Source organism: Rhineura floridana, chromosome 3 (assembly GCF_030035675.1).
Source record: "Rhineura floridana isolate rRhiFlo1 chromosome 3, rRhiFlo1.hap2, whole genome shotgun sequence".
NCBI lineage: Eukaryota > Metazoa > Chordata > Lepidosauria > Squamata > Rhineuridae > Rhineura > Rhineura floridana.
The window spans coordinates 137,175,159-137,198,875 of NC_084482.1; the positions used below are offsets into that span (position 1 = coordinate 137,175,159).

General features: G+C 39.6%; 1 protein-coding gene across 1 annotated transcript in view; it reads left to right on the forward strand.

Annotated features, from left to right (window-relative positions):
• The first annotated feature begins 12,556 nt into the window (after positions 1 to 12,556).
• The window catches only part of SLC6A11 (solute carrier family 6 member 11), a 193,469-nt gene continuing 182,308 nt past the window's right edge, over positions 12,557 to 23,717 (forward strand). Inside the window, exons 1-4 of the mRNA XM_061621990.1 lie at positions 12,557 to 12,604; positions 12,968 to 13,200; positions 21,379 to 21,513; positions 22,389 to 22,529. Of these exons, the coding sequence (XP_061477974.1) occupies positions 12,981 to 13,200; positions 21,379 to 21,513; positions 22,389 to 22,529 (496 nt within the window). The 5' untranslated portion in view covers positions 12,557 to 12,604; positions 12,968 to 12,980. The remainder of the gene's footprint in view (positions 12,605 to 12,967; positions 13,201 to 21,378; positions 21,514 to 22,388; positions 22,530 to 23,717) is intronic.

A 23,717-nucleotide genomic window follows, 5' to 3' on the forward strand; every position in this document is an offset into this window, starting at 1 on the left:
TCTAGCCAAAATTTCTTAAATTAATTAAAAATCAGCCAGGATTTTTTTAACTTTTAAACTGCAGAAGATGAAGGTCAGAGTATGGGGCAAGGTCAGTATTAGGATTACAGGTCCTCTGTGAACATGGTTGATTTTTAATGAATTTCAACAGATTAAGAGAACTGATGGGAAAAAATCCAAAAGGGCTCTGGGGCCTCTCTTTTTAGACTTTGAACTCTCTATTCTCTCTGATTGTTTTGTGTATTGCCATGAAAATTGTTAAGCAAGCATTTCTGAGTTCAGGACTATAAGTTTTGTAAGGTTTTGTTTTGAAATGAGCTCATGGCAAGCATCAGAATGGCATGGAGGTAATTTCAATTTAACATTGTGGAATATGAAAGATCCACGCTGGCTATAGCATACAGCCACTCTAGTAGCTATATAATAATGCTCAAAACATATTGTCCTTACATGTGCCAAAATCAACAGAAGACTATTTTTTTTAGGCCATAAGATGTTGCCAGCAAATCTGTTCACTGTGTTTTTCTCTCACTTCTCGGCAGCTTAGGAAGGCACCATCAATTGCTAGAAAACTAGGACAGCAAATTGAACACACGTGCCTGTGATTATTCTCCTACAGAAATGATAAATGTGTGGGTATGGAAATATGTGCCAGCAGCATATTAGTTTTCTGAACTCTTTTATTTCATCTGATGGAACAGAACGAGGTGAGTTCAAAATACCATCTAAAGTTTTAAGCTGGAGACAAGACTTTTTTTAAGAAGGTGAAAGTCATTTGATGGAGGCACTATGAACATATATTTCTTTTGTTCCACTTGTCATGACTTGGGGGGTCCTGTAGTGTGCAGTGGAGAACTCTGATGAGGTGCAGTTGCGTCCTTCAAAGGAAGAAGTATCAGTGTTTTATATGGGGCACTCTGACTTGGAAGACATAACCCTCCCACCATCCTCTGACTCGGAGAATGAGTCCCATGCAACACCTCTGTCTCCCTTCGCCTGCCTTGCAAAGTCAAGAATATAAATAGGATAAGGGCCCTTTAATTGGCCAACCAGAGCCTACCACTATTTATATCTTGTCAGCCTAGTTAGAGTGTCAGTTGATTCTAGGTCTCTGCAGAATCAATAACTTCTGTAGCTGCCTCTGGAGAACAATACTTCAGCTAGAAAGGCTTCTTAGAGATGTCCAAGGTCCTGTACTAGCCTAATCTCAGCTTGGACATGACTTGGACCAGACAGTTCCCATTGCTCCTGTGAGCCTCAAGCTCCCATGGAACTGGATGCCACTGTTGCAACTGGTCCAAAAGGTTCTGCAGGGTTGGAAAAAAATACAAAACTGATAAAAAATTACCACATAGGAAAGTGGGATGTGTGTATATACAAGCAATAATCTTTCATTCAAAGTTCAACTCTCTGAATATCTCTTTATCTCTCTGTCTATCTGGCCTTAGTACTTTGGAGAATCATTTTTGGTTGCTTTTTCCATGCTACAGAACAAGAGGTGGTTGTTTAACATATTGCAAATAGTCAGGATCTTTAGAATGACACATTCTTACTTTGGTAATATAACTTGCTATTCCAAAAGTTCAAGTAATCTCATTGAAACTGACAGAAAATCTGTGGGAGCATTTTTTTTTAATATACCGATGGTCAATACATTCATAGAACACAGAGGAAGCTGCCTTTTACTGAGTCAGACCAATAGTCCATCTAGCTCATTATTGTCTAACTGACTGGCAGTCTCTCCAGGGTTTGAGACAGGATGTTTTTCCCAGCACTACCTGGAGATGCTGGAGATTAAACCTAAGACCTTCTGCATTCAAAGCAGTTTTCAGTTGTGGCTCCCCATCTGTGGAATGCACTCCCCAGTAAGGTCCACCTGGCACCTTCATTGACATCTTTTCGGTGCCAGGTAAAGTCTTACCTTTTTTTCCTCAGACATTTGATAGACTGAGATGATTTTGTCTGTGATTAGTGTGCCACCAAAGCTTCCTGTGGTGCATGGGGGTGTTGTTGTTTTATTGTTTTGTTTTTACAATATGATACACATGTTTTTGTTTTTAACATTATTGTAAGTCCCTTGGAGACCTTTGGGTGGCAAGCAACTAATAAATCTAATAACACCAACAACACTGAGCTATGACCTTTACTCAAAACAGTGATCTTCCAAAATCTGGAAAAATTGTTCTTGATTACTTCATGATAAACACAGAGAGCATATTTCATTTTTTGAATAAAATTTACACAGTATAGGTTATTCTCTCAGTTCACATGAGACAATGGTAAAACCCAACAAGTTTGGTCAATGCTATGTGAATTGACTTTTGTACTCTAGAACATGTCCCAAAATTCTCTGCATTGTGCAGACATTCTACTAAAGTGTACAATGTGATATGGAAAATATCTCCTGAAGATACAGATTTTGAAAATTACTGAATTAAGACAAGATGGGCTATTCCCCCCTCCAATGTTGTTGTTATGTGCCTTAATAGGTGGATTTACCTTCATATTACCTGAGATTGTCAGGCTTCAAGCTTTCTACCTTAGCTGCCTGTTGTTGTTATGTGCCTTCAAGTCGACTATGACTTATGGCAACCCTATGAATCAGTGACCCCCAAGAGCATCTGTCATGACCACCCTGTTCAGATCTTCTAAGTTCAGGTCTCTGGTTTCCTTTATGGAATCAATCCGTCTCTTGTTTGGCCTTCCTCTTTTTCTACTCTCTTCTGTTTTTCCTAGCATTATTGTCTTTTCTAGTGAACCATGTCTTCTCATTATGTATCCAAAGTATGATAACCTCAGTTTCATCATTTTAGTTTCTAGTGACAGTTCTGGTTTAATTTGTTCTAACACCCAATTATTTGTCTTTTTTGCATTCCATGGTATGCACAAAGCTCTCCTCCAACACCATGTTTCAAATGAGTTGATTTTTCTTGTATCCACTTTTTTCACTGTCCAACTTTCACATCCAGACATAGAGATTGGGAATACCATGGTCTGAATGATCCTGACTTTAGTGTTCAATGACACATCTTTGCATTTGAGGACCTTTTCTAGTTCTATCACACCTGCCTTCCTCAGTCCCAGCCTTCGTCTGATTTCTTGACTATTGTCTCCATTTTGGTTAATGACTGTGCCAAGGTATTGATAATCCTTGACAAGTTCAGTGTCCTCATTGTCAACTTTAAAGCTACATAAATCTTCTGTTGTCATTACTTTAGTCTTCTTGACATTCAGCTGTAGTCCTGCTTTTGTGCTTTCCTCTTTAACTTTCATCAGCATTCGTTTCAAATGATTACTGGTTTCTCCTAGTAGTATGGTATCATCTGCATATCTTAAATTATTGATATTTCTCCCTCCAATTTTCACACCCCCTTCATCTTGGTCTAATCCTGCTTTCCGTATGATATGTACTGCATATAGATTAAACAAATAGGGTGATAAATCAATAACAATAAGCAATTTTTCCAGTGTAACAATATGCATGTAGATTGTTCTATGCAAATTCATTAATGACCTTACCAATTCTATTCATATGGCTTACTTCTTTTACTTTGGGCCCAGTGACACTCTGGCATACATAAAAGCTTTTTCCATTTCACATATCATTTGGTGACAGGATTTTTGCTGGGGTGTGTTCAGTTTCAGTCCATAATTTGTGAACTGCTTTAATAATGTTATTGATTTACAGTTATGTATATAAATGCTTTTAATTCTCAGCCTATTACCCCTGTACATGATGCAAACTCACTGACCCATGGGATAAAGTGGAAGACTGATCATTACTTAAAAACAGCATTTTTCTTGCTTATTGTTTGCTATGTTTCTTGTTATTTCTGGCTCAGGCATTCCAACAAAAGTGAAAACATGTTTTTACACAAGTTATGTTAGCAAACATGACCTTCACAAACTCCTGCTTAGCAGGTGAATTTTATCACTAAGTTCAGATATTAGTACTAGCTGAAGTACTAGTTATTCAGTTATATATTTTCAGTAAACATAATCATAGCTGAAACCTAAAACTACACTATGGGAGAGAATGATTACAGAAGCATTTCCTGAAGAGATCACTGAATGTGAAACTCTACTTCCAGAAGTACAACTGCCAGGAACTGATCATTGCAAGTGCATCCGTATACTGTTTTAGTAAGATGTGGCTGACCATTTGCTAGTGTGGTAGGTTAGCAGAAATACTTTAACTGATGTACCAGAAACTACAGAAAATACAATCTCATTTGACAAAACAGGCTTAGAATGCGCTATGTCTGAAACTTTGGAGAGCCAGTGCCAGTCAGCGTACACAACACTAAGTTAGATGGACCAATGGCTTGACTCAGTATAAGTCAGCTGCATATCTTCCTTAAACAAGAATTGCTTTTAAAAAATGGAGATTACATAGAAATGAGATTAATTTAAAGATTTCATGATAATATGTAAGATAAAATGTTATAGCTTCATATGGCCTGCCTTATTTGTACTTGGTATAAACTAAGGAATGTGAATATACCTTTGTTTAATTAACCCTCTATTAAAATCAAGGGCCTAATTCTTGAGTCTCCACCTGAGCTGGCACCTACAGAAAAGGATTGGTTTCTGGCGTCTTCTCTGAGGTCCAAAATTCACTCTGCTTCTCCTTGGCCTGATAGATATCATAATGAGGACTTCAGCATTTCTACAGCCCATGCAAACATTTAGTGCCTCATCGAGGAAGCAGAAATAAGAAGAGACTTCACTTTGGCATGCTTATGCTTCCAGGAGGCTGTGGCTGCTTCATTCACTGCTGAGGGTTCAGGATTAGTCAGGACTCCATGCAGATCCTCCCCTTCCAGAAGTACTGTCATTCGAAGACTCCAAATCACATAAGTGTCCTTCTCCAGCTTTGAGATGTTTGTCTTTTGATTCTTCAGCCATGGTTTCCTATCTTTTGTTCTGCTTTTATTTCTCTGACCTAAAATCTCCTTTTAATCTCTTTTGTAAATCACACACAGTACTTAGCCTTTTTTAGCTTTCAGGCACACAACTTGCAGTTCAATTTAGCTTACTGGGAACATTAACCCTATGTTATGGAAGTATGCAGAGATACTCAGCGTCTGAGCTGCGTATGTGCCAGTATGTGTATTTACCTAAGTAGTAGGCTTTTACGCTGCACTTAGATCATTGAGACTTAGTAAAATAAGAAAAGCTACTTTATTTATAGAAATACATAGTAGATAGGAAAGGCATACCGAATTTTAACTAACTAACTAAGTTGGAGGCGCAATGCCACACTTGGGCATTGCCCTCATGGCTCAGAAGAGAGAACAAAGACAGATGTCTCCTCTCTCCCTGGACAGTCAAAGAAGAAGACAAAGGAAGGAGGGGCAGGTCAGCTTGCTGAGCATATCAGTTTACAATGGAAGGAAGTTAGGTAGAGAACAGCACAAGTAAAGGTAGGCAAGCTTAGCCAGCTGGAGGATCCTAACTCTATCTTCCTTCTGGAATACAAACAAAAGAACCCAAGCAGGAGTTGTTCTTGCCCCACTTCCAACAACTCTGACTCCAACTGATTGAGTGACAATGATTCATCTGATCTTTCATTTTATATGGGGCACAGCCTCTGGCCAACAACATATGGACTCCTTGCAGGTCCCTCTTTTATTGGTCTTTATTGAAGAAATAGAAATTTTTAGAATGACCCTCAGAACACCCACCAGATTAATCCCAGTTCTAATGCCCGCTATGCACTTTCATTACTGCTAACTGTTCCCTTCTTAGCATTGGCACTCTAGAAGTGAAGGCCTCCTGGAGATACCGTCTTATCAGGAGGTCCATTCTGCACAACATAGGAAGTGGACCTTTAGTGTTATAGCACCCACACTTTGGAATTCCCTCCACTTAAATATTGGATAGGCACCTTCTCTGTTATATTTTAGGTGCCTACTGAAAACCTTCCTTTTAACAAACCTTTTAATTAGATACCTTATCCCAACCTGCGTCTGTGTTGGAATTGCTTCTTAAGATGTTTTTAATGCTGACTTTTAAAAGATTTTTTGTTTTAATATGTTTGAAAGGTTTTTGTTTGTAAGATGTTTCAGAGTGCTTTTAGTGTTTTTGTTTGCCTCTGTGGGCTCCTACTGGGAGGAAGGGTGGGATATAAATTTAATGAATGAATAAATAAACTGTATCTATTCTGTCAAGCCCCCTTACAATGTAAATTTCACAGAGAACTGAGGCCTAATCAGTTACAGTTTTACTTCATGTTTTCCTTCAAGCTGATGTATTTAACCATAGTACTATAACCATTCATAGCTCTAAACACTGATCATCAATAATAATTATGTTCACATTCTTACTTGCCACTCAGTCTCCAGAATGGGGCTGCATGGCATACATTCAATTTTCAGAGCTTCCTTCTGAACAAAGAAGCAGAGCACAAAATGAAAAAAAAAGTATTTGGCAATCATCTGATTGAGTACAGTTGTTGTTTAACAAAATTATACAGTTAAGAGAAGCACTTTCTTTTGGCACTCTTAGTGCCCAAAAAATACAACCCTAAAAAAAATGTCTAATTCTGTTGCATATTGACAGATCTTTCACTAACTAGGCAACTAGGCAAAGATGGGAAAAGAGAGTCCAGAGTTGTACATGCACACAATAGGAACATAGAATGTGAGAAGCATGAACCAGGGAAAGTCAGAAATTGTCAAGAAAGAAATGGAATGCATCAACATTACAATACTTGGCGTGAGTGAATTAAAATGGACTGGAATAGGACATTTTCAATCAGGCAGCAACAAATTATTTTATGCAGGAAATGAGAAATTAAGAAGAAATGGGGTTGCTTTAATAATAGTGGGAAGTGATGTAGCAAAAACAATTAGGAACTACAATGCAAGGTCTGAGCGTGTGATATCAATGAGATTAAATGGGAAACCTATTAACATAACCATCATCCTAGCCTATGCTCCAACCACAAACACAGAAGAAGAAGAATTGGAGAGATTTTACACAGAAGTACAGGAAGAAATTGATCACACACAAAAACAAGATGTGCTGATAAACATAGGGGACTGGTATGCAAATATAGGGAATAGAGAAGAACTAGGAATTGTGGGGAAATGGGACTTAGGAGACAGAAATGAAGCAGAAGAAAGACTTATTGAATTCTGGGAAGCCAATAATTTGTTTCTTGCCAACACGATGACTGTACACGTGGACATCACCAAATAGTCAATATAGGGATCAAATTGATTATATAATTGGTAGAAGAAGATGGAGAAGTTCCATACTTTCTGCAAAAACAAGACCAGGAGCAGACTGTGGTACAGCTAATGAACTGGTTGTATTGAAAATCAGAGTAAAGGTAAAGAACAACAACAAAGCAATCATAATGTCAAAATACAATATAAATAGCATCCCGGAAGAATATAAAGATCAAATAAGACACAGATTTGAGGCTTTAAACTTAGTTGACAGAGAACCAGAAAAATTATGGACTGATGTCAGAGACATTATCAGGGAAGAATGCAAAAAGACAATACCTCTAGTTAAAAAGAGAGAAAGACCTCAATGGATGACTGAAGAAACTCTTCAAATGGTTAAAGAGAGAAGGAAAGCAAAAGCAAAAGGAGATAGAAACACTGTTAGAACCCTAAATGCAACAATACCAACTAATACATAGGGACAAAGAGAACTATTACAATAGTTATTGTATAGAAATAGAAGAGGACAACAAAAAGGAAAGAACAAGAGCCCTATTCGAAAAGATTAGAGAAATTAAAGGGGAATTTAAACCAAGAGTAGAGATGCTGAATAAACAACAGGGGAACACACTGACTCACTGATATGACATAAAAGGAAAATGGAAGCAATACACTGAAGAACTCTATAAAAGAGATGCCAGGATGACAGATTCATTCATGGAGGAACCATATGATGAAGAACCAGAAATTTTAGAATGTGAGGTGAAAGCTGCTCTTAAAATACTTGGAAGAAACAAATCACCAGGAACAGATGGCATACCAATAGAGTTGCTACAAGCTACTGAGACTGAATCTGTCCAAATTTTGACAACAATTTTTGTCAACAAATATTGAAAACTAATCAACGGCCCACAGACTGGAAGCGTTCAATATACATCCCAATTTCAAAGAAAGGGGATCCCAGGGAATGCAGTAATTTTTGAATTATTGCCTTAGGGCTCATCCAAACGGAGTGGGATAATTCACGTTTTCCATATCTGGTTTCTCATCTGACAGTCCTCACTTTGCCTGTTTGTTCGCTCTTTCCCAATAAAAACACCTGCTTTTTTTGCGCCCACACACCCAGCGAGAGGATCTGTACTTCATGCTTTTTCCCAGCTCCGCCCATAACACTCCCCCCTATCAGCCAATCGGTCCACAAAAATATGACGTATGCTCCTCTCCCCCTTTGCAACAAAGCACAACAAGGCGCATGTGCTTGAACATACGAGCGCGAAAGTTTGAATTTCCTGATGGTTTGGTAGTAGTGGCTGTAATGGAGTTCCTTGTCGCTCATCACTCTGGAGCAGTGCCGGCCGGGGGGGTGTCTGCAGGTGCCCCTGACCATCCAGGGGGATTGTGGGCAGTGCAAGGGATCAGCGCTTGTAATCGCCGGGCGAATCCCCCCGTAACCCTTGGGCTCATTCACTGCAGGGTTCAGCCCCAGACCGTTATGCGGCTCGGCAGCAGGAATGCTGCCCCTGAGGGAAGCAAACAGCTGCCCCCCACGGGTGGCCGCTCTTGGCTCAGGCAGGGAATGCGGGCAAATAGCCCTGCGTGCTGCTGTGTCAATCTGCGCTGAAGCGACCAGCACAGGCTTTGTGGTCTTCCCTCTGATAAAAGAAACATGCAAACCACTTATATGCCTATAATTCCTGTATTTTTGTTTGTTTGTATTTGCGATATTTCGCAGAACTGACTGTATGCTTTTCTACCTTTAATGTTTCTGGAGATACACATGATTGCAATTCCACTTATTTCTCCAGAACAGCAAGTAACGATGTATCATGTCTAGGAAGGTAGACCACCAGTCTCTATTGTTGCGGGTGGCTGAGACGCTCTAGCAAACCACTTATATGCCAATAATTCCTGTGGGTTTTTTGCTTGTATTTGCAATATTACACAAAAGCGACTGTGTGCTTTTCAGCTCAGCTGGGCTGCAGAGAACCTGCAGGCTGTGGTTGAAATTGACAAGACTCAAAGAGAGTAGCCTTGCAGGCAGGAAAGCAAAATTAACTAAGGGTGCATGAGTGTCTGGAATCCAAGAGGAAAGCCTCTATTTCTCTTCTCCCCCCTCTCCCTGGACTCTGGCTGCCTGGAAGCAAAGACCAATAAGTTCAAGAAGTGCATTTGATGCGGAGGGGGGGTGAGGGGGTGAGGTGGAGGTTAGGCAAAGATAAATATTTTCTCCCTTGAAAAAGTTTACAAACAACCACAATTGCAGATCTCACCCTGAGCGGCTGCCCAGTTTGCAGGCTGGCTAAAAATTAACCGCTGTTGCTGCTTCTGCGCAAATGCGTTCTTTTGCATCTGCACAGTAGAAGTTGCAGGGGGGGCCCCAACACCACACCATTGCTCTGATAGATTCCTTTTCCCAGGCTTTCCCCAGACATTCACGCACATGCGCAACAGTGGAAATACATGATTGGCTGAGAATGAGGGAAGGGATATGGGGAACCACCCAAGAACCGCCCATCAAACGCCCACAGCTGTAAAGTCCGCTGTATTGCATCCGAGTTCCTGAAGGTACAGTGGATGATTATCGGTTTAAAAAAGCAAATCACATCATTTGCGGTATTGCAGGAGCGGATTTAACCGTGTGAAAATGCGGAAAAGCGCGCGGCGTCATATGGATGACCGAAAAATAATGAAAACACAAAGCGATCATGTCACACATTTTACAGTTGTCTGGATGAGCCCTTATTAATATCCCATGCAAATAAATTAATGCTCAAGATTCTACAACAAAGGCTCTTACCATATATGGAGCGAGAAATGCCAGACGTCCAAGCTGGATTTAGAAAGGGAAGAGGCACCAGAGATCATATTGCAAATGTATGTTGGATAATGGAGCGGAGCAAGGCATTTCAGAAGAAAATCACCCTGTGCTTTATAGATTACGGCAAAGCCTTTGATTGTATAGAAACTACAGAATGCTTTAAAAGAAATGGGGGTACCACAGCATCTGATTGTCCTGATGTGCAACTTATACTCTGGACAAGAGGCTGCTATATGGAGAAACTGATTGGTTCCCAATCGGAAAGGGTGTGAGACAGCAGTGCATTTTATCACCCTATTTGTTTAATGTATACACAGAACGTATCATACGAAAAGTGGGATTGGACCAAGATGAAGGAGGTGTGAAAACTGGAGGGAGAAATATCAATAATTTAAGATATGCAGATGATACCATACTACTAGCAGAAACCAGTAATGATTTGAAACAAATGCTGATGAAAGTTAAAGAGGAAAGCACAAAAGCAGGACTACAGGTGAACATCAAAAAGACTAAAGTAATGACAACAGAAGATGTATGTAACTTTGAAGTTGACAATGAGGACATTGAACAGGGTCACACTCCTCCTGTCCTTCTCCCGATAAAGGTCATCCATCAGGGCGACCAAGGCCAATTCAGTCCCATAACCAGGCCTGAACCCAGACTGGGACGGGTCAAGATAATCTGTTTCATTCAAGAGTACTTGCAATTGCTGTGCCACAACCCTCTCAATCACCTTCCCTAACAAGGGGATATTTGCAACCGGTCGGTAGTTGTCACAAACCAATGGGTGCAGGGTGGGCTTTTTCAAGAGTAGTCCGATCACTTCCTCTTTCAAGGTGACTGGAACCACTCCCTCGCGCAATGATGTGTTGACCACACCCTGGATCCACTCAGTCAAACCCCTCAGCAAGCTTTAATAAGCCAAGAAGGGCAAGGGTCCAGAGGACACATTGCTGGTCGCATCATCACAAGCACCTTGTCCACATCATCAGGCCGCATCAACTGAAACCGTTCCAAAGAAGTTGCAGCAGACATTGCACTGGACACCTCATTGGGGACTACAGTAGATGTGGATGGGGCATCAAGACTGCTACGGAGGCAAGCAACTTTACCCTCAAAGTGCCTTGCAAACAATTCACAGTGGGCCTCGAAGGGTCTAAAACTCATTTTCATGGAGTTGATGTCAACAAAGTTGAGGTTACATGTTAAAAATTACATCCCACCATTTATGGATGTGCTAGAATTCCGCCCAATTTGGATTTGGTACCGAATTTTCCATTAATTCACTTATCCTCTATAGTAGCAGATCAGATTTTTATGTAGCAATTTTCCACAGCAATTTTTGAAAAGGATTTTTTTAAAAAAAATCTGCCTCTAAAATTTTTATGTTAAGAATGATAATTTTATCAATATTTCCTTTCATTTATCAATATTTCCTTTCAGAATATCAATATTAATATCAATATTTTTGGGGAGGGGAAAAAACCCAGATGGATAAAAGCAGCAGATAGAGGACAAAGAACGAACTCCGATACTGGCCTGTTAGGTCGACAGAATGCTTCCGAACTGGCACTGGCCAATAGATCCCATCCCAACCTCTGTTGCATATGGAATTGCCATATACCAGATCTAGTTGTTGACCTGGTCCAGTATTGTCTAGTTTGGCAGGGGCTCTCCACATCATCTGTTAAAAACTATTATGGCTGAAGTGGCAGTTCTTGTCCATGTAAGTGACTGTATGAATAGAACCAAGGCGTGAGGGTTATTCTGGAACAACCCAACCGCATCTTGCATTCTTAGGTATGCCCCCAAGATGTTTTCTGCACACCTGTCAAATACAACAAGCACGTTTACAGAAATATGCTGTAAACAGGCATACTCAGCAGGGATCTGTGAGTAGCTGCAGCTCCCTGTTGTGTGTGCATCGCTGCCCGAAGCTCAAGGCTGATCAGACAGCTGCCCGCTATTTTACACCATTGCCATACTGCCTTTCTCTTCTCCCGCCTTTTTGCCTCAATCGCCTTAGTCCAGTTTCGCCTGCGTTTTGGCAACAACGTAATCTCCTCCTCAGCTCGATGGCACGTCGCTTCAGCTTCTCGCGTTCGTGCGGCCACGGCTAGTAGGTTTTCCCTCTCCGCTCGTGGGAATGGGGAGGAATTGCAGGGGGGTGGTTTTTTTCTTCCTTTTGCGCCGCTGCATTTTATGAGGAGGTGGAGCGCGGGCTTGTGCTGTTCTTCTGGCACTAGAGCGGGGAGGAGGGAAGGCGGGAGAGCTGGTGGGACAGACTGAGGTGGGTGGCGGGGACGGGTGTTGTGCGTTTTCTTCAGCAAAGACTGAGCAGTTGCACAGTTCTCTCAGCAGCGTGGTTAGCCCAGGAGCATCCCAGCCTTTCCCAGGCAGCAACAGCGGCGTCCCTGCCTATCACAAGCCTTCCCCCTCGCGACTGTTGCCGCCTCCGCCGCGGGCGTCTACCTCTTCTCTGTCCCCCCCCTCCCCAGTTTTCAGTGCAACAGGACGAATAGTGGCAGTCCAAAGGACCCGGTTCAGAGGCGAGCCCAGAACCAGCACCGACCTCTTCCCTCTCCCAACAGCACAGGCAGAGTCCTGGGTGAGTAGCGGCTAGTGGAAGAATCCGACCTCTTACCCATCCGGTATATTAACCTTAGAAAGATGCAGAGTAGCCCCAGGGATGCATGACAGGTTTGCAAAGCTGTCTGGTCAGGGGAGGGATTGTGAAGAGAGCGAGCGAGCGCAGTGCGCCCTGTTTTCGTTACTACTTATTGCAACTGAATAATCGCAGCAGTAGCAGCAATCTGCGTGATCCAGCAAAGTTTGCATCTCCTGCTCTTTTTTTAGCCGTTTGTGAAATACAGAAGACGCAAAGCAAACGGTGTGTTGTCAAAGTGGAAAGGGATGTCTAAACACCCAAACCTTCCTTACTACCTCCCATCTCTTTTTCATTCTCCTTCAGGCTGGAAAGAGTCATGACAGCTGAAAAGACTATTCCTATAATTAATGGCAAACCAGAGGATGCTCTGGACCCAGAAGCCTCAAGTACCAACTTGGTACACAGCAACGATAAGAAAGTGCATGAAAGAGGCCACTGGAACAATAAGGTTGAATTTGTGCTTTCCGTAGCAGGGGAGATTATTGGGTTGGGAAACGTGTGGCGATTCCCGTATCTCTGCTACAAAAATGGAGGAGGTAAGATGGCATCTTGTGAAAAATTCATAGCTTGCACGTGTTAGCAAATCTGCAGAAGGCCTTTCAGTTTGCTTAATGTCAGGAAGAAGAGACTTTATTGGGATATGCTAAGATTTGGGCAGGTGTGGATATGATCTGTAAAATGTTCCCATCTGTGGTATGAAATTCAGACAGTTAAATACAATCACTGTTGTAGGGTAGGTTGATATTGTTGACTTAGCTGAACTGAAAATCACACTATGTGGCCCTTTGAAATTACTTTTTTCTTCCTTTAATGATAAGAGATCAGTGTTAGTTTTCAAGCAGAAGTCTTCTTGCCTTAAAGTTTGTTTCTGATGAATATTATAGATTTTAGACAAAATGCAGAAAATCAATGCTAAGTCTTCTAGAAAAAAATTCATTAGAGGGTGCTTCTAGATGGGTGTTTATTGTAAGATTAGAGTTTCTAATACATGCAGGTTTTTAGCAGTTTTCACACATTGTTGGCTTTAAAGTGCTAGTGTGTATCTTTTCCTCCATTCAGTCCAGATTTACCCTTTCTGGGGGAACTCTGGTAAATAAACAAAAAGCCAAAAACCAAAACAAAATCTATTTGCAATATCTTAATTGCCAATTTCCAAATTAAACCCCATCTAGAAGCACTCGAAGGACACATTTATTGTGTAATATCTTTTATAGGCAAGATCATACTTCCTTAAATGCATGGTTTGTGATGAAAAAAGAAGTTTATGTATGTAGGTGCATGCATATATTTGCTAGTCTGCCGCTGGACTTTTTGTTGATATCTTTGGTACTGTTAGCATTCATATTGGCATCTAGAATTTGCCTTACTCTTATTTATAGCAGTTAACTTTATGTTGTATACTTGAAGTCATAATCACAGTGCTACCCTAAATGTATTTACTCAGAAGTAACTCCATCTGAGTGCAATGGGACTTGCATTCTTGGAATTGTGCTTGGAACAGCAGCCTCAAGTTCTTGTTTTTATTTTTTACAAAACAGACTGTCTTCACCTGTATTGCTATAGAAGTCTGTGATGACCATCAGCTTTAAATAGCTGTTAAAAGTGATTTTACATGTCATACTTGACATGATAATACCTAGAAATTTAACCAGTAGTTACTACTCAACACAAAAGTGCTTATAGAAAGGCCAACGATTCTTCATGTTAAGATTGTAGCCTTAGTGTTTACAGAAAGAAAACCTCTAAATGCTTGGGACACTCCGCATGAGATGGGAAGTTCCATCTTGCTTTCCTTCTTGGAGAGTGGAGGTTGTGATACATCTAAGGATCTATTGGATTTCCCCCTTTTCCCCCTTTGAACACTAATTCTTAAAATCTTGCCATATTAAAAGCTGCTTTGGAAAGTGTTTCAACAGTGTTTTGCTTTGTGTTGTGTGTGTGGTGACTACTGCTTGAGAACAAGTCAAAGCTGCTTTGGATCAGTAGAACTAATAGCCTGGTTCTTTGGATCCTCTCCAGAATGCTAAACTAGATAGACTACTACACTGTCATAGCATGGTGATGCTAATATAATTAATGGAAGAAGCAAAATAGAGTGGGTTGTAAGTCAAAGAAGGGAATATTATTACAACACACTCTTAAAAATATTCACTATATGGAGTGGTGAGGTAGGATGAATTTGTCATTTGGGTTAGGAATTAGCCTTAGATTATGAAATGACAAAATCACATGCATAAGATTATGAATAAATGTATATCGCATGGCATTACTATAGTGGAAATATGATCAATCATAAGCAAATACATTCTGTAGACAGTATACATGGTTGTGCTTCGCTTAAAGGTCTAAGGCTACAGTTCTAAGCATACTTATTTGTGACTAAGGCCCCTTGACATGATCTACAGATAAGCTTTAACAGCAGTATACAAGTAATTATGTCACTAGTTCCATAAGAACATAAGAAGAGCCTGCTGGATCAGGCCAGTGGCCCATCTAGTCCAGCATCCTGTTCTCACAGTGGCCAACCAGGTGCCTGGGGGAAGCCCGCAAGCAGGACCCGAGTGCAAGAACACTCTCCCCTCCTGAGGCTTCCGGCAACTGGTTTTCAGAAGCATGCTGCCTCTGACTAGGGTGGCAGAGCACAGCCATCATGGCTAGTAGCCATTGATAGCCCTGTCCTCCATGAATTTGTCTAATCTTCTTTTAAAGCCGTCCAAGCTGGTGGCCATTACTGCATCTTGTGGGAGCAAATTCCATAGTTTAACTATGCTCTGAGTAAAGAAGTACTTCCTTTTGTCTGTCCTGAATCTTCCAACATTCAGCTTCTTTGAATGTCCACGAGTTCTAGTATTATGAGAGAGGGAGAAGAACTTTTCTCTATCCACTTTCTCAATGCCATGCATAATTTTATACACTTCTATCATGTCTCCTCTGACCCGCCTTTTCTCTAAACTAAAAAGCCCCAAATGCTGCAACCTTTCCTCGTAAGGGAGTCGCTCCATCCCCTGGATCATTCTGGTTGCCCTCTTCTGAACCTTTTCCAACTCTATAATATCCTTTTTGAGATGAGGCGACCAGAACTGTACACAGTATTCCAAATGCGGCCGCACCATAGATTTATACAACGGCATTATGATATCGGCTGTTTTATTTTCAATACCTTTCCTAATTATCGCTAGCATGGAATTTGCCTTTTTCACAGCTGCCGCACACTGGGTCGACATTTTCATCGTGCTGTCCACTACAACCCCGAGGTCTCTCTCCTGGTCGGTCACCGCCAGTTCAGACCCCATGAGCATATATGTGAAATTCAGATTTTTTGCTCCAGTATGCATAATTTTACACTTGTTTATATTGAATTGCATTTGCCATTTTTCTGCCCATTCACTCAGTTTGGAGAGGTCTTTTTGGAGCTCTTCGCAATCCCTTTTTGTTTTAACAACCCTGAACAATTTAGTGTTGTCAGCAAACTTGGCCACTTCACTGCTCACTCCTAATTCTAGGTCATTAATGAACAAGTTGAAAAGTACAGGTCCCAATACCGATCCTTGAGGGACTCCACTTTCTACAGCCCTCCATTGGGACAACTGTCCGTTTATTCCTACTCTCTGCTTTCTGCTTCTTAACCAATTCCTTATCCACAAGAGGACCTCTCCTCTTATTCCATGACTGCTAAGCTTCCTCAGAAGTCTTTGGTGAGGTACCTTGTCAAACGCTTTTTGAAAGTCTAAGTACACTATGTGGCCAGGGGGAATTTTGGATTGTTTGCTGAAGAGTAACTTCCCATCTGTATGGTAAAGAGGTTATGATACGGCATAGAGGTGTTCTTCAAAGTTGGAAGAAAAAACTTTTATGTGTGCATAAGCTCTTGGGTACACTTAACAATGTCTCTTTCTATCCTGGCTTAAGAGATTTGTAAACAAGTATATATAACGCACCCCAGCAAGTGTTGGAAAGCGAGTACTGCCAAAATGGATGGGGATTGCACTTGTAAAACAACATGAGGAAAACTTGTCTTAGGTAGCCTGTATGCAAAGCAGCACAGAAAGTGCCATTCTTCATTTTTTGTTTCTCTGCCAACAGCAGTGGGCTAAAGTCTGTCTTGTTTCTGTACTGAGAAGCACCAACATGAATTTGGCCCATTTGGTTTACTCCATTTCTAAAAAGCACAGTGTGTAGGTGTATTTGCTTTTCTTTGTTGTCATCTGTTGCTACACAGTGGCAAAGATTACGTGAATTCTTCTGTATTGACAATGATTCTTGTTGATTACTTTTACCTTATTCCTCATGCTGTTTTTGTTATATGATGGTGACAAAGCTGGGCAAATCACTTGTATGACAGATGACCAGGCAAATTTCCTTCTCAAGGTATACATTTGTCAGGGTAAAATAAGAAATATGTTTAAATTGGCATACAGAAGCTCTGTATTAATTGAGTTTCTTAAGTATACTCTTCAGTGATTAGTACAATATGTTGTACTGACTCAGAATTCCACTTCATCAGTATTATATTTAGTGAAGTATTAGAGACATGATTAATTTTTCATTTTATTAGCATTGCACTTAATTTAAAAAACAAATACTGTTCCTGATATTGTTCGAATCACAGAATCAAGTGGGGGGAAAGCCTGGTTTGAGGACTTTGGATTTTATCTAGGAGACTCCAGCGAACTAGATTTCTACATAGATCTACAAGGCAGCATTTATAGTGGTATACTCTTGCATCATTTATGTGGTATAAGTGTTGGGTGCTGGAATGAAAAGTATCATTAATATTTTCTTGTTCACCAGCGTATTATAGTATGCTTCCTGATAATACTTGATTGACCATGAGGAAATATACTGGGCTTGTACTGGGAGGAAGGGTGGGTTATAAATCGAATAAATAAATAAAATATTTGCTCAAGTATTTTGAGAATTGGCATGACGTTTGTTTTGGACATAGAAACACTTTTTTTAACACAAAGTCCTAACAGTGTAATCCTGCATACAAGTACTCAAAAGTAAGTCCTATTGAGTTCAAGTTGAGTCCTGGGTAAGTACCAAGGGTTGCCAACTTTTCTGGGCCTATGGGCACATTTGGAATTTTGAGAGAGTTGCTTTCCTCCCCACTTCTCCAGGTCAGTCTTTCTCCCTTGCCCCCAACAGAGAAAACATGTGTGCACACACTATGCTTTTGCGAAGGGTCTAGGTAAAAGTAAGTTCCAGTAGAACTAAAACAGAGCTTGAACTTACATGGTTTTATACACATCCCGAATTAAAACTTTCAGTGGTAGACTTCACAGCAAAAATTACAAAAATCAAAGGATGATACAACTATTAAAAAAACCTGTACACAGATGACCAATGATTTGATGGTGGTTTTGAGGGGATCTTTTGTAAATAAATAACACAATGATAGTCCATAAGGATCTTGGATCTACAGTTTTGCACCATAGCACTGGATTTATGAATTTTATGGTTCATTCAGTGGAGACAGATGTGGTCTATGATTTAGTGGTGGTTGGTGGTACCTGTAAAAACATTATGCAATTTCAAGAGGATCCATTTTACTGGATCCAGTGTGTGTATGTGCGCATGTGTGCACCGTCTTTCTGTCTCCCCTCTGACTCCTGTGGCAGTACATTATCTTCACCCCAGCTTCTCCATTTTCCTCTTTACCCAATCACTCCCCCTTGTTCCTAGCGTCTTGGTTGCTTTGCTTTCTCAGGTTGTTCAGCTGCTTAGGTTCCAATCCGGGCTTTATAAAGCACATAGAGATGAAAGAGAAAGTCGGGAAAAGTGTCACTCTTCCGATGTCCTCCTTTAGCAATATGTATTTTTCAAGGTGGGAAAGGTAACCACCTTCACCATCTCATGACAAGGGGGGCACTGAGCAGAGGATCTGGAGGTGCCATAGGCATCAGGGAAGGTCCTCAAAGGTGGCATTGTGCTCATATGGATCATGTTGGTGACTACAAGAAAATAGGATTGCAGCTTAAGTACGCTTAGAACTTCAGCCTTTTTCTCCCCAAAAGTATCATTAAGTTGTTCTACAAATAGGGTTGTACAATGTAGTGTCAATGAGAGCAATATGATGAGTTTCAAGTGAATCTGCAAAGCAGAATTTAACCTGACCAGCTGTTTTAATTGTTTAGACTGACATCCTTGGGGAAATGACTGACTCTTGATCTTCATGACTGTGATCTGTTCATCATGCTCTCCTTTCTGAGATATAACCCTTCTGTATCTCCATATGCTTTCTTTGTTTCTCTGTGGCTTACTTCCCTAACTTGGATCTTAACTTACCCTCTGTGAATGGAAAGGCTCTTTCCATTTATGGAGGGAGCTGAAGTTCTACTGGAGTTTAGGGGTTGGGTGGCATTTTTTACCAGTGTCCCCTTCCTTCTGTGCCATCTGTCATGCTGCTCCAGAGGGTCCCTCAACCCTTTCTGTTCTTGATATTTTATGATAGAGTTGCATAGTTTTCCTAGAACAGAGAGTTCTGCATTTTGAAACATAAGGTCAATGTAAGTTTTCTTTTTAAGAAGGAAAACCAACAATGGAAGGTTTAAAGATGTCATGAATGATTGTGCTCTCCTCAGCAAGACTTGAAAAATTAAGCTGTTGATTGAGATGCATTTTTCTAAAACGGGTGTGCTCAAATGTCATTGCCTACTCCAATAAATAGTGACTGGGATGCTTCTGTTATTGAGGTCCACTGATATATGGTATAGAGATTAAGCAGATGCAGTAATGGAACCAGGTTCAATTTCTTAAAACTACTGCATGCCATTTATTCCCTAGAACCAACCACAATATTCTCTAGACTTTACCAATTTGTTTTTTTTAAAAAATGGCATATTAAAAACAACCTCCTTGTAAGGTTTTCCACAAAGTAATGAAAAAGTGAATATGTATCAGTGCAGTCATACTTAGTATCCAAAGATGGAAATTTGTTTGCAAACTTATTTATGGACACTTAGTTTGTTTTCAAGATTATGTAATAGCATAGTATATGCTGTGGAGTGCTGTTTAAATGGAAGGCAATACAAGAATATTTAACTGTTGGTTTTCCTGGTTACCTTTAGTTAGTAAAAAAGCATAGACATTTCAAAATTAAAATAGTCTAGAACTATGTAATTGGAACTGTTACTTGTTAAACTTATTAGTTGCTTTGAGACACTTGTGTAAAGTAACTTAGAAATAATAGTAAAATTCAACTAATAATAATAATAATAGCTAAGTGCAATACAAAGTAATCAGACCGTAAAAGTTATACATTTACTAGTTAGATTTTCCATGCTACCTAGTTTTTTTTAATTGTTCACATAGCTGTTACATGGGGGATGTTGCAGTAAGCACCTTTCATGTGGTTACTGATTTCTCCTTGGATCATGTTAGAAGCCCTTATAAAATAAACCAAATCCTTAATATTGTAAGCCTCCATGCCCTCTTTTGGCATTCCTTATAGTCACTGAAGGGAGTGTGGAAACTTTGGAACTTGATGGCTTGAACCCATGTAGTAAATGATTCTAAATCTCTTGGGCCAGATGGGTATCTTGTCACAAGGAGTTTATTATTGGTGCCATACCAATGGTATACGGATTGTCCAGTAGAGTTGGCAGGACTGGTAGAAGTCCAGGGCCCTTCCAGCAGATGAATAGAAGGGCCCCAGAACTCAACAAGCCTGGTTTACCACATTTTGCAATAAGTAAAGGAATACATAATACCATCTAAAGAGTCCCCCCCCTCAAGTTCAGGATCTAAAATTGTCTAACTGCCATACCCATTGTTTGTTCTATTCCAGACCTAAGTTAATGACACTTGCATGCTTAACTGGAAATTAAGTTCCATTAATAATGAGACATACAGGCTGGAATCCTATACCCGCTTAATTTGTGTAGGATTTATATTGAACCCAGAGCTTGCTTCTGAGTAGACATGTATAGTATTTTATAGATGTGTATAGTTTTAAGTTTAACATAATAAAGATCACTACATTTCCTAAATAATGTGTTGCATGTATTTCAGCTTCATTGAGACATGCTATGAAACATCCAACCAAAACAGCAGAGACTCTGACAATTTATTCTCTCTTTCTCTGTGTGGAGTTAATGCTGATGACTTTACTTATAGACATGATGTGCTAATCTAAAATAATCACGCTTGTTTGATTATTGTGTATTTTCTGGCTGCTAATGTTAATATTTTAGTGTTTATTTTCATGGTATGTAAATGCTTTAGTATTGCGAGTGGGTTTGAGGCTCATATGTGCAAAATTATTATAACATGCTTTAGATATAGGTGTATGTATGTGTGCAAATGCCAAGGTATGTTAAATCTGAGGCTCAGTTGTAGTTAAAAATCACCCTGATGCATCTCTTAGATAATATACTGGGAGGAAGGGCGGGGTATACATTTAATTAATTGATAAGAATAGGAATAGGAAAAGAAAAAGAAAAGAATAAGAAGCAGTAAAGTAAAAGTAAAACACATTTTTGGTGTTCAAAAATTAATTTTGAAAAATTGAGGACAGATCCTGTGCATTTTTACCTGCATGAATATTTCTTTGCATCAGTGATACTACACTCAAGTGTGGTATTTGAGGCAAGGTAATTAAACGTTATGTACAGTTGTCTTATATAACGAATGTATGCATGATGTTAAAACTTCTAACTTACCTTTAAGAAACTAGATGAAACTAAGTAATACCTATATATCCTTGCTTTTAGGTGCTTTTCTCATACCCTATGTGGTTTTCTTTATTTGCTGTGGAATACCAGTGTTTTTCCTGGAAACTGCTTTGGGACAATTCACTAGCGAAGGAGGCATTACTTGCTGGAGGAAAGTTTGTCCGTTGTTTGAAGGTACACATCAAATTCTCCAGTTCTTTTTTCTGGTTTAGCATATATAATTGTGTGTGTATTTGAGGAGGTCGGTAAAACAGTGTAGCATGTTGGAACAATTTACTTGATAAACTAAAATGAATTTCCATGCGTTTTGGAAATATGTGCAAAAGGAATGAATGCTACCTCCAACAAAAAAATCTTAATAATATGTTTGCATAGCTTTCTTCTGATTCCTTCTGTATTCATGCCCATTCCTGACCAGTGTAGCACAGTGGTTAGGACCATGAGCTGTGTAAGCTCAGAAATCTTCAGTTTAAATCTACTTCAGCCATGAACTGACTGAATAACCTTAGGCAAGTCATTGTCTGAGACAATGTCCGTAATATGGGGATAATGATACTTTACAAAAATAAGGGGTTAATGATACTGGCCTATCTTACAGGTAACAATTAGATAAATGTATTCAAAGCATTTTGAGAATTTAGGGGAAAAGAGCTATTTTAAATGCTTTGTTGTTTATTTAGAATTATTCCTCTTTGTCTAAAACCACTTTTCCAGGCTTTTGACATGCTTAACACTTCTTCACATAACCAATTGTGTAGTCCTGTTGTTCTTAGTCCTTGCCTTATTTTATCCCACATTCCAGTTTATCAAATCTGTTTAAAGACCTCTCTCCCACCCAACAACCAGTTCTGCCTTTACAGTTTGGATGCACATGTTACAATTATATTTGCAGGATTTATTTTTTCTTTGATAAGGGCTAGACCCTAGATTCTCTGTAACAAATAAAGAAGTGAGAATCTTAGAATTTAAACTAATAACTAGTTTCTGACTCTTGTTCCTTGTTCCCTTAAATGTGTTAAAGAAGTCCATCGTATTTTTGTCCTTTGCAGGTATTGGATATGCCACCCAGGTTATTGAGGCGCATTTGAATGTTTACTACATCATCATTTTAGCATGGGCTATCTTTTATCTGTTTAACTGCTTTACCACAGAGCTTCCCTGGGCAACCTGTGGGCATGAATGGAATACAGGTATGGGCACAGTGAAGATACAATCTGTATGAGGGTGTTGAAACAGTAGCAGAGTAATTTAATAATTAAATGATTATGGGACCAAACAATATAATATTGAAACTTAGCTTAATTCAAATTTGCATTATATGGTGTAAAAAAACATGTATTCCAACAGTTAAATATTATTGAAAATATGAATGAAAGTCATGTCAAATCTTGCCTCATACATCTTTTTTCCTCATCAGTTAAGCAGACTAGTTTAAAAAGCAAGTATTAATTTTTAAAATGGTTAGTGTCATATCTATGCAGGACCAAATTCCATCTTCCCTTCTAAAATACACCAGTTTGAAAAGTGTTCACTAACTGTTAATTAATCTTTTGATAACTGAATATTGAGAGAGGATATTTAGGTTTTTAACCTCTGGTGTCATAGAATTTTTTTGTCTAGTTTTGAAAACTTATATCTAAGACAACTAACATTTTTTAAAAAAGCATCAACACTCAATAATAAAGTTTGTCAAAATGTAATGTTACACTATAGCTGACACATAACATTATATTATTTGTTTCCAGTTGCATTGGATGGAAGGCTCTTTGATCCAAAGGAGGCTTCCATCAGCGGAAAGGGATTGGGGTGAATTTCACAACACTCCTTTCTTCATCTCCGTGTTTCATGTCTCCCAACTTTCTAAAGCCCATTTGAGGGGCAAGATACTGTAGAGGGGAGGGGAAAAAAGTGAAAATGGCCTTCCCTCCTTGTCTATTCACAGAAGTGTCTGTTGGCTCAAACAGCTTTCTATTAGCAGAGGGACCCAGTTCCATACCATCCTGAATAATTAAGCTTTGTAGCCAGAAGTTCCGTGTGTGTGAAAATACAGAATCGGAGATTCAGAGAAGATTGCACATGTGCACTAAAACAAAAAAAGTTTACAATTTTTTCTTTCAGTCTCAGCCCTTGTATCTAACTGAAAGTTGTAGGTTCCTAGGGAAAAAAACCTTTTGTGTAGTACAGTGAAAAGAGGTAGTAGAAAAGCCCCTGCAGAATACCCCACACAGTCCTTTGCCAAACATTAATTCTCTTAGAGTTTACATATGATATAAAATACAGAATAAAAGAGATTATTAGTTTGTAACATTCAAGGTTATATTGAATTAGTGCATTATACTTGAAAGGGAAATAAATTCTTAAATGACATGAATTTTTTG